This window comes from Patiria miniata, unplaced genomic scaffold, assembly GCF_015706575.1.
Source record: "Patiria miniata isolate m_02_andy unplaced genomic scaffold, ASM1570657v1 HiC_scaffold_5, whole genome shotgun sequence".
Taxonomy (NCBI): Eukaryota; Metazoa; Echinodermata; class Asteroidea; order Valvatida; family Asterinidae; genus Patiria; species Patiria miniata.
The window spans coordinates 25,434,145-25,446,043 of NW_024037072.1; the positions used below are offsets into that span (position 1 = coordinate 25,434,145).

At 41.8% G+C, this 11,899-nt stretch overlaps 1 protein-coding gene across 1 annotated transcript; it reads right to left on the reverse strand.

Moving 5' to 3' along the window:
• Positions 1-1,452: 1,452 nt before the first annotated feature.
• On the reverse strand, positions 1,453-11,899 carry LOC119741605 (transforming growth factor beta-2 proprotein-like). Its single transcript, XM_038217420.1, has 4 exons — positions 10,696-11,899; positions 4,917-5,225; positions 4,431-4,493; positions 1,453-4,073 (listed from the first exon to the last, which is right to left on the reverse strand). The coding sequence occupies exons 1-4, from the start codon at positions 11,156-11,158 to the stop codon at positions 3,556-3,558; spliced, it is 1,353 nt and encodes a 450-aa protein (XP_038073348.1). The 5' UTR covers positions 11,159-11,899; the 3' UTR covers positions 1,453-3,555.

The window sequence follows — 11,899 nt, forward strand, 5'->3', positions numbered from 1 at the left end:
AACAATAAAAACAAACAAATAGTACAAGACGACTACTGTATAGATACCACTCCAGAATGTATAGAGATACCAGTCGTTTGAGAAATATTGCATTTAAAAGTGAATAATTTATTGAGCACATCTTCACCGAATAGAATGCAGAAATCTTAAAAATGTTACCAACGATCATGATTTGGTGATACGTTGGTGACAAGTCACCCCATCACAAGAGACTTCTATCATCGTATTGAATATACCATGTTCCCTGGGACGTCCTGCCGACAGGCAACCAATAGGTAACCCAAACATTTAAGTAATATTAAAATATGTCAACACTTTTAAACCAATCATATTTCATGAGATACGTATTCAGTGCAGAAGAGAACCGTTTGCTAAAAGTTGGCATCAAGTGAGTATACAACATCCAATTTGCAAACAAATGCCACATACTAATAGTTGCAAATATTTGTTTTCTGCACTGTGGCAATTTACTACTAAAAGTAGCGCCCTTTCATTGTCGTTTGCTCAAGTGAAGTTCAGATGTAACTTAACTCGAAGACAATATCTGTCCTTATGAGGCCGTATTTGTGTTTTCTCTCGATTTAAATGGGGAAAAATTATGTGATTTGCGAAATGAGGAAGAAGCAAATAAGGAAGAAGCAAAGTGCAAAGGGAATTAACGATAATTCGTGAATAGCCCCGCCCTAACGGGGGCACGTGTGGTCTAGCGGTAGGGCACAGGATTCATGATCGTGAGATTGTGGGTTAGAGCCCCGACGTGGCCATGCGTGTTGTGCCCTTGAGTAAGGCGCTTTACCTCAATTAATCCTCTACCCAGATGTTAAATGGGTACCGGCATTATCCAACGCTGGGAAGGTAACAGACTCGCTGTTGAGGAGGTGTGGCGATTCTCCCCCCCCCCCCACATCAGCATTTCATGGACTCGAGTCTGGCCAAATCGCTTCGAAAGACGTTCCTGTGAACACAGGTTCGTCCCCCTTTACCTTTACTTCTTTCTTTTTTTACGAAAAGACGTACTCGTGATTTGTTTATACTAATGTACAATCGGCAGCAATAGCCGTATCTCGGCAGCCGGTATTATAACGGTGATCCCTCGATCTGTTTTCAGACTTTCTTTGAGGGATTTCTATGGAGCTAATATATATCGCGAGAAAGCGGAGGCCATTTAAAAGACACTCAATATTTTCGTTTGGTAAATAATACCAAGTTGTGACTCTTTTGTTACTGGGCACGTGCCTCATATAATGAAGATTTCTATGTTTGCGAGTGCACTAGATGTTTGTTGGCGATTCCTACCTGGCACAGCGAAATAAAGTTCCGAGAAATGTCAAGAAAAAAAGCTGCAAATCAGCTGTTTTGAGCCCGTTAGCTGGGTATTCATCTCCCAATGATGCCCAGCCTTTCTAGCAGTGATAAGAAAAATCAGAAACGCGCCTTCCAGAAACAATTATATACATATAAAACGCCACAGATGTTTTATTGAACTTGTAAATATTGATTGTTATTAACATTATCATATCTCCCGTATGTCGACAAAGTAAATCTTTCCATGTCTGCCACCATCTTGGTCCGGTTCCTGAAAGTTTTTACGGGGATCACCGTAGGTTTGAGTCAGCAGCTCGTCGGCACCAGACTTACTTGAGCACTCGCACTCTATTTTATATAAACTTTGAAGCGATAAATATACCGAATATTTATACCGTTAAACCGTTTACAGTCTGAATATTTCTGAGCCATCAAAGACGAGCCTTCATTCATTACCGCATTCACTTTAAGCAGCAGAGGGCAAACTTTTTTTAATCACTCCCAATGTGTTTCAAAAGAGTTTGCTTCGATTCACTGATTCCTGTTGCATTAATATTAAGTTGCATATAACTTCCTTTGTTCAAGTCAATTCCCAAGCTGCGCCTGTGGCTCCCGAAAGCAGATTACGCACCTTCATTCCCAAGGAGGAATACATCGTTTTGCACACTTCTTTTCCTTATTCAAGAGTATACATTGATATTTTCTGACTTTATTAGAATCCAGTCCAGCCTCAGCCATCTTCTCATTGTCCATAGCTCTCTTTGGTATCTCATTCATAACTTAACTCTGCCATAAATTAAGGCTTAAATATACTGTTTTAGTCTGTCCCCAATAATTTAGTAAGACACTGTAAAACAGCCCGAGTACTTTCAAAAAATTGAATAACAAATAACAGTAATTAAGCTAAACAAAAAGCTACGTGATATATACTGAGTTTACAAAAATATCGCGGTACTTCGTACCTTTTAGTTTACAGCAGTTTTTTTTTTAAATAGCCCGGAGGTCTATCTACCGCCCTCCGCGCGTAAGACATCTCCATCAACTGTTTTTGCAGAGCGGTCATCGACAAGACGTTCAGTTTTACCGGTTAGACCAAAAATGACCGAGTGGTTACCGCCAGTGTTATTAAATTATGGACTCTTGTAAAATCCAGTGTGTTAGACCTAAGGACGTTCTCGTTGCTGTGAGACATGCGCGGTGCGTTTGAGAAACCCGTTTTTAGGAAGTCAAAATTTTCATTACACATTTTTCACTCAAACAAATGTATTTTAACAAATAGTTGTCGTTATGATGGAGACGTCAATTTTTTTTTAATAGCGATTGTATCGCTGCAAAATATATACATACTCTATCTCAGTATTTCCTTGATATAACACTTGTCGAACCCTGCATCGTGATCAACCTCATTCATTTAATTATCGAGTTTTTTCATTTTTCTTAACTCGAAATGTTTCTCAGTCACAACCGTGTGCATTTTATGACATACTATTGAACAGCCACATCGTATCAAGTTCACCTGATATATCGCGAACAAAGCAAGCATGCACGCGGTTCAGGGTGTATAGGAGAGAAAATTAATTCGGATTTTTCCCCCCAGTAGAAAAGAACTCTGCGTGTGCATACATGCGAAATTCTATCATGAGGGTTCTGCAGAGATCACTTTGAAGTCAACTCCACTTGAGATGATCATGTTCGAAGCCGTACCTAGGCCAATTCCACTATCACCAATGATTAGCAGGTTCGAGCGCAAGATGGTTGATCATAGTTTGACTAGCCTGTCTCGATCGGAACGCAGTGGTGGTTGAGACCAGACAATTGATGTTTGCATTACTGGTTCCTAATAACCTTATTTCGTAATTAAGTACAAAGGGAACCATCGGTGTGCAAAACAATGGTGCAAGAGAGGGCCCGGTAGCTACAATGTGGAACGGAACACCAATTTGCTTCAAAATAACCCATCAGCTTCACGACTGCATGTGGACAAATGCTTTATCCAACTGGACAAAAAGTTGTTAGCTTTCTTTCCAAAGTTATTCCTATGCTTGGGGCATCGAGGCGTAACATCACATCTGTGCGGTGTCTTCGGAGATGACACTCCGTTTAAGTTGGTGTTTGAGGAAGAAAACTGGTGATACTTGACTGTGCCCATCAAAAAGTTTAAGCCACGATGCCGTTTCAGTGCAAATCCGATGCATTATTCTCAACTTGAGTACACAGCTAAAGCTACGTTAAAAGCCGATGCTTTCCGTACTAGCTGCACTGACACGATGTCACAATGGCGTTCGGCAGTTCTCTAAACAAAGGCCTGCCCTTATCGTAAAACAATATATGAAGTGGTTTAAAACTCCGAGGCGAACAGCAAGGCGAGGGCGAAGCGTCTGGGTTCAGTCGCCGGTACGTATCCAGCACCGAGCCGTGGTGAGTTTGTGCGTTCCATACGCTGCCGTTGACGTACGAGCAGGAACCGGCGCAGTAGTTTGGGTAGTAACCCTTAGGCTGACGTATCCAGCCCCAGCCCAAGTGGCGTTTAAAGTTGACATAGAACTGCCGCAGGCAACAGCTGGGCTGCGTCTGGTCCGAGCAGGTGTTCTGACCGTAGGTGGAGGTACTCCGTCGACTGCGGTGACCGGTGCCGCTGTTGGAGCCTATGGTGTCGTTGGCCGGGGCCAGCACGATCAGTCGTGGGTGCTGTTCCCGTGGGGACATGTCTGCCATCTGCTGGTCGCCTCGTGTCGGCATTTTAACACTGGGCATAGTTCCCTTTGGATCTGACAAAAGTATAGGGTATACCTGAGCGTTAAAATGACTTAAATACTTTATGAAAACTTGCATTTTGCTGAAGCGCATGATGTTCAGTTGTTAACTCCTATTACTCAAACATCTCTTGCTCAGTTAATAGAGCACTGGACTCAGGCAATTCGGAGGTCGCAGGTTCAAGCTCCGCTCCTGTCAATTTCTTTGTTCAATTTTAAAATAATTATCAAATAATTTTCAAGTAAAATGTGTTCACACGAAGAGTTTAGATCCCTATATAAGAGTCTATATTTTATTTTAGACAAATTCCGCACCCCTTTTTTTCAAGTGTAAGTGCTTGACATTGTTGTTTCTGTAAAATGGATACTTACGAGCAAAAAGCACGTGGATTGTGTCATCACAGGGGGTCGTTACCTCAATGCCAAGATTTGAACCTGTGTCCAAGAAAATGACAAGAAATGTATCATGGTACATGTATAAGAGCCAATGTGGTGAACTTTAAAATGATATGGCTATTTGTTGCATGCTGTGGTTGGCGTTGGTGTTGTGGAGACTTGACTTCGACTCAACTTCCCACTTCCGTGATTTGACTTTTGGGTCTACTTGAGTTCAACAGTTTATGTTATCTTGAACTTGATTTCGACTTACAACTCGGCCTGCATGTCCAAGCTTACAAAATTGACCCTTAATTAGCAATTATTTGTCAAGATTATGAAGTTAAAAATGCCATTTTTATTGGCTGGATCTCAGCTGTGCAGCAAATCGATTGGCTGTTGTAGCATTGGATAGCATAATTTATTACTATATCATTTTAATAAATTAGCATCACTAGTTCCACACTACCATGTGTTACACACCTGGTATGCTGACCCACTCTCGGACGGCTTGAGTGACGTCTATCTTGATCCAGCCCTCCGTCGTGGTATCCAGCACCGTGCTGAAGACGTGCTTCCTCCCGGGGTTGCCGTTGCTAGGAGACGGTATTAGCTGGTACACGTCGATGTGCTGCTCCTCTTCCTTCATAGCGTTGGGCAGTTGGTAGAGTCTGAGCTCCGCCTCGAATACCTCGTCCGAGTTAACGTCAGCGGTGTAGGAGCTCAGATCAAAACGGAAAAACTTGGACTGTTTGAGCTTCATTGTCTGGTAGTTGTCGATGTCTGGGTTCACTGCACGCAAACAAGAATACAAACCAATATCAGTCTTATAATATTTAATAATTAGATTCCTCAATTTTGTTAAAGGGAATATACAACATTTGCAAACATCGAAAAATAAAACTACCAAGTTTTTACGAAATACTTTACTAGGATGTTGGTAAATGACAGTCTCAAGCATCCTGTAAAATTATGGCAACTGGTGTGAAGTCATTTTCAAGAAAATAGTATTTTTGTAGACATTTCCAACGGTGGTCGGCCGACCAGCGTTGGAAAAACCTAACTATTTTTCAACTACTGCTCCAAATTTAACATTTTTTCAGCCCAAATTTTGTTTGCTATTGGTTACATGTTCATGAACGGGTGCAGGCCAGCTACACTGGTTCCCTTGCCTTACAATTTTCCATCATCTATAAATTGATCCATTTTATCTTCTGTGGAGTCAGGGAACCAGACTACTTGAACATTTTTGTTTTTCTTGGTTTTTCCAACCTTTTCGAACACAAAACTTCAAAAATGTCAGTGTAACAATATTTGATCTATTATACTAACCCCTCAAATAGTTCATTTCTGAAAATTACAGCAAAAGCCAATGATGTACATTCCCTTTAACTAAAGGAAAAAAGCAAAGAGGATTTATCAGGCCGGTCAATTTCGTATTCAGGAAAATCGAGTACAACATAATTGCAGTATTTTTTCCGGCTTAGGAATTATGAACGGAAAAAATACTGTTTTTAATATAATTTCTTTAACAAACAGTGGAATTTGAGAAATCCTTTCCTGTTTTCTGTATAGAAATTTAAATGAGCATTGATATTTTTGATCATTTTAATCCCACTCGCTGTACAGAATGCAGTAGGCCTACATTGATGTAGGCCTATGCAGCTAAATATATTTTGAGATTTCGTGCAGACCAGCCTTTGTGGGGTTTTTTTTTTGGGGGGGGGGGTGAGGTGGGGTGATGAATTGGGGATTTTGAATGAATACAACTGTTTTTGCACAAGTTGCCCATTGCAACACAGTAGAATGAGACGTTATGTTTTCCCTTCTATCCACATTTACAGTTGTCTTATGAAAATGACGGTAACACAGCGCTGCAATGAGTATCAACCCTGAGTGCAGTGATGTGAAAAAGTAAAATCTGCTATATACCAGCGTGCACAAGATGATTTTATTTAGAAAACTAAAACTGCATTCACCCCATATCGAGAGTTGAATTTCTAGGCATAAGGTCTTCCAAGAGAGCCTTACGAATGGAAGCCGTGCACCTAGATACGCAACTCCGTGTAGGGACATAAGAAATGTCAGCATTCCGCCCAGTCTATTTTCAGAGGCCTCTCATACCACAGACCTAGGCTGTTCTGTCAGTCGTTGTCCTCTCAGTGATGGTGCGACTTAGTTCGCCCACTCGGAAATACCTTCCCGGCCCCCATAAAACCTTCAGTCCATGTCTTAAACAACTGCATGAAAGGGTATTCCACGGAGAAAGGACACTGTGCCTGATTAAATAGCCGTGTCGACACGATTGCGACTTTCTTCGCCCGTGTCTCAAGTTCATCCTTGCTGCAGGCTATGCTCAAAATTCTAAGTAATGGCGCCGCCTTTCTAGCCCCTCCGGTATTTTCTTCGAATATCTGTTCTTTTAAAAACAATGTTCTACCTCGTAAAATTAATATATGACGCGTTCATCGTAACAATATTTGTTTAACCTTAATAATATCCGATTGGGTTAAAAGTTATGACGAAGAAAATTAGCGGACTATGCGCCTATTACAATGGCGTTAATGATGACGTAATTGGTCTCAAGCTATATGACCTCACCGTGAATATTTTAATATGGCAGTTTTGGGGGCTTCATTGTCTTTTACAGGATAGGCTTTGGCCTGTTGGGGCAGCCGCATGAGCACTTCTCTAGGCCTACAGAAAACTCGCATCTTTTCAAGATTTTCCAATACAATTAGAAGTTAAAAGTAAATTTAAGGAAGTACTTATAAGACTAATTTCCAAAATAGTTGTGTGCAACGTGCACATAATGTTGTCCTAACCTACTCCCTGTACCTCTTAATAGACGAACATGGATATCCTCATTACACTGTGTATAATGTAAGGAGACTAAGTGCAATTATTATATAGAAATGATATCACAGACAAGATTCCAGTCATAACTCCCTAATGGCAATGCACTAAGCCGTTTCCCCAGCACCTGTAACTTCGCATAATTTATTGTATCTGTTGGTTCTTTCAGATCAATCACTAGCCACAGCAGTTTTTCCTATGATCGGCACTGATTTCATCTCCAGGCCCTATGCGAGAACCAATTGAGGCCAAGGTTAAAAAATCCCAGACAACACTCAAAATCCCATCCAGTTTCGTCGTGTACCAACAGCCGAAGATTCAATCACCGTGCCCGGGCGATATTTCGAGCTGTGTGAGTTCGTGGACGTCAATGTCGTCTTGGGTCGTCTTTAACACATGCGGGGCAAATAGCCTGTATGTGATTGGCATAATGTAGGTTGGAGACGTGACCAGTTTGACCTTGAAAATGTACCGTGCATCACATGTACATGTACACGTATAATCTCCTTAATTTGTTTGAGAGGACACCCAAAAAATAAGGAGCAAATAAAAGCTCAAGTACGGGTTGATTTTCGGAATAATATGTGAAAATATGAACTTAAACAAAAACATGTAAATAACTCCATTAAGATGGTGGGATTCATTTTTGGAGTGGAGGAATTGTGTATACGATTTTGGATGGAATTTCCTTACCACAATTATCTCCCTCCAAGAAAAATTACCTTTATAGTATAATACAATCTATACCGTCTGATATATCAACTCTGTGTTTTCATGATATTTGGAAAACTAATACTTTGCCAAAACCCCTGCCACCACTGCCGATGCCCTCCAGGAAAAATAAAAGGGTACATTGATATTTTTTTTTAATATATAAATGAAAGGTCACTTTCGATACTCATAGAAAATTAACTTTTGATAATTACACAGGAACCTTTCTTTCCCCATAACACACAGAATTCCAAGGATTTCGACCTATTAATCCAACAAAAAAATGCGGTTTTCTTTATCCTCATTTTGTACAGATGAAGTGCCCTACTTTCATTTAAGACGTCTGATACCATCTTGATGACTTTCATTTTTTCTTCTCCTAAAGCCCCAAAAGGAAAAACCTATCCCACAACCTCCGTTGCACTTCGTGCCACAGGCCACAAGGCCATCAGCCGTACACCATTGATCATGTAATTTATGATTGCCCTTGCGATAAGCTTGTGTTATGATGATTACAATATCAACTGTTCACTTGTCCAAATGACCGCTGGCACGAGGCATAAAAAAGAAACATTGCATATAAAAAGAAAGTTGCCTCCACGTAAATTTACTTTTCAGGACAATTGAACAAGCTGTTGACAATTGTTGCGGTGAAAAGTCAACTTCCAAACTGCCAATTCCTGTTATTTATCCGAATATATTAAGATTAGGGATTTTTTATCCAAACTTTCTGTATTGATCTGTTTTTCAGTTCAGAATGTTTTGTGTTCACGTTATAATGTATAAACATGGTGGAATGACCTCCAAACTTTTGGTAGTCCATATTGATCCTGATGGACGTTTTGTTGAGGACGGAGACGATTCTCTATAGAATACTCGGATTTCAGCGTGAAGTACGAAAACAACATGCAGTAATTTTGGCCAATGCAGCCAATTTTAGTGGTAGACGGCGATAACACAATTTTTCCGATTGCGAAATAAAAGCCGCTGATATTGGAACAGAAACCATACAAGACATCGAAACAGTACCCTGGGAATGTGATCTCTGCCAATCTCAAACTCATTAGTCAATTACGACAGGAGCTCCTTCTGAGACCGCCTCAGGGCGACGCCAGGAACAGAGACTAACAACGCCGCAGTAGGACAACTTACAGCCAATCAATGACCTGCTCATTAACCTTGTAGTCTCTGACTCGTAACGTTTCCTATTGCCTGGCGGTTGGGGTGTTTCGTCTTGGACGTTATTCGACTTGACAACGTCATTTTGGCCGGGGTCTCCCGTTCTGGTCCCTGGAGTCCACGGACAAGACGCGCTCGCGGCAACGTGGTCTAATTTCCCCTCACTCAGAGGACTGGTGGAGTATCATGTACATTGTATTTCTTTGCGTCAGTACTCAGAACTTAACCGACCGTCACTAAATAGGTTTTTGTACTATGGTACGGGAGCGGCTTCGTTCATTCTTGTGCTTTTTGCAGACCTGCCGTGCCCAGCAGGCGGTCCTATTGTGAGGCAGGTTTACTTTGGGGATTTCTCTAAATACGAAGGTTACAACTTGCATGCTCGCTATTCGAAAGCCGCCTGTAGTAAGCCCTATGGGATGTTTTGAAACTATGTTACGCTAGATTTATCAGGTTGAACCTTACCTAACCTCATTTTCTTTGTTAAAAATGGCTGTGCCGTTTTATACTTAAGGTTATATTGAAACGGGATTCTTTATGGAAAAAACATCGATTCATTTAATAAACTCAGTAGGTCGTCAATATCTTTACTATATTTATGCCATTCACCGGTCTACTTATTGGTCGTTAAACCTCGACCATATTTTTGATGGTAAAAGTGCACAGTGCAGATAATTTTCATTAACTGATTAATATAGTGTGCATGAATACCGGGCTATCTTTCGTGTCTGGCATGCCCGACCCGCTACTCTTGTTAAGGAAACCACGGTGTTCCTCAGCGTGAGATAGGGCTGCCGTGTTTATTTTGATTTTCGGTTGGCGTGATTGAGTCATCCGGATTTTAGTTTCAATGCTGGCGAACTTTGCGATATAAACACCGTACGGCAAACTGTAAACAATGCCAGACTGCGTCAATGTCATACGTGATTTACAGTGGCAATCATAAAATTCGTACCATGGACAGATGTAGTTGCGGACAGTCAAACCATTTTTTTTTTAATCTCCAAAAAATGAACACGCTACATGGGCATTAAACTTCAGTATGGTCACAATTGTAGAAACATTTGCATTTTGTTTTGAGAAGAAAAAAAAGACTTTGAATAAAAGGAAAATTTTTTTTTGCAGGGATACATGCCATGACCGAATGTTCACTGTACTAAATGGCACATTGCATATTACACCGTCATAGATATCACATCTTGATTATCTATACTGCGCGATAAGCCTAGCTGCAGCGGCAGCTACTGGCGGCGTAGTTTACGCAACTGTATAATATTTATATAATTTGATTGATAGTAGCCTACTTAGTAGATAGAAATGATAATGAATTGGATTTACTATATAAAACTTTACCAGTTCTTCACGAATATCAAAATCATCGAAGACGAAAACCAACCATTGAACTAGGATAACTATCTTTTCGAATGCTGGTGTTTTAAAAACCGGCCTAACCCCCTAGAGTGTGTGGAAAATCATATTAAAATGGGAGGATTCGGGACTAGGGTTGAAATCTTACCTTTCTTGTCCAACGGGTAAACCTTGGGCACCTTAGCGAAGTACTCCTCCGATTGAGCTTGCTGGCAGACCGACTCCATCATCTCTCTCCGCTCCTCAAGGATCCTGACCGTCTCGTTGTACATGGCTATAACATCCTCTGGCACCTCCTCCGGCCCAATGTCCGTGGGAGGCGCCGTCAGGCCCAGCTTGCTCAAGATCTGAGCCTGGATGGCCGAGCGACGGCGATTCTGATACTCCTGGAAGTTGAGCTTACACTGGCCCGAGCCACCGGTAGCTGCCTGGAGCAGCGCCCACAGCGCCAGGCACATCACGGTGAGATGCAGGGACGTCATCCGTGGTGGGACCAACGTGCCCATCTTCTGCCAGCGGCAGGTCAGCGGCCGACGTACAATAATATCCCTGACTGCCCGCCTTCTTGTTGTCGGTAACCAAATGGTGCAGCCAGTTCCTATCACCACCATGTGATTATCTGTCGGAAAGGGAAAACCAGCCCGCCGAACAAACCACAGATTTTCCTGAGTAAAATTATGTATCGCTGCAAAGACCTTTGTATGCGTGTCTGCAGTTCACTCACACACGCATTGATACTGCACTGGTACTACACACAACACACGCCGCTGAACGATACCGTGCAAATTGGCTGTTTCATTTTTCTCTTGGTGTACCTCACGTTGACTTGGTTCAGTCAATAGTATCTACACATTCTCCATACCGTCACCTTATATAGGGGTACATCACCGACAGCGGTAGTCCCAATGCGACGCGTGCACGGCTGACTCTCGATCACGGACGTCCGGGATTGGTCCATCAACTCGGTGATACTAACCTTTATCCAACCGATAAGGGAACAAGTTTACCAAAACAGTTGTGTTGTGAGACGCAACACACACGCAGTGTTTTGGTGTATGACGAAGATGTCAAGCTATTTCTGGCCCGCACCAGTCTAGACAATACCACCTCTCGACAATCTATTAACGGAAAAGTGGATGGATGGGACGGGATGATGTGGGGGCGTAAGGGTTTATCCGGTGTGGCTTATCATAGAACCGTACATGATGCGCAAATATAGAGCTCATTACTTCATGACAAAATGAAGCATTGATAAGAGATGGCAATTGGCGTTATGCTGCCAGAATGCGTGTTCGGGAATTGCTGTCGCCGATAAATTATGATGATGGTGACATAATGGCAAGGACGACAAT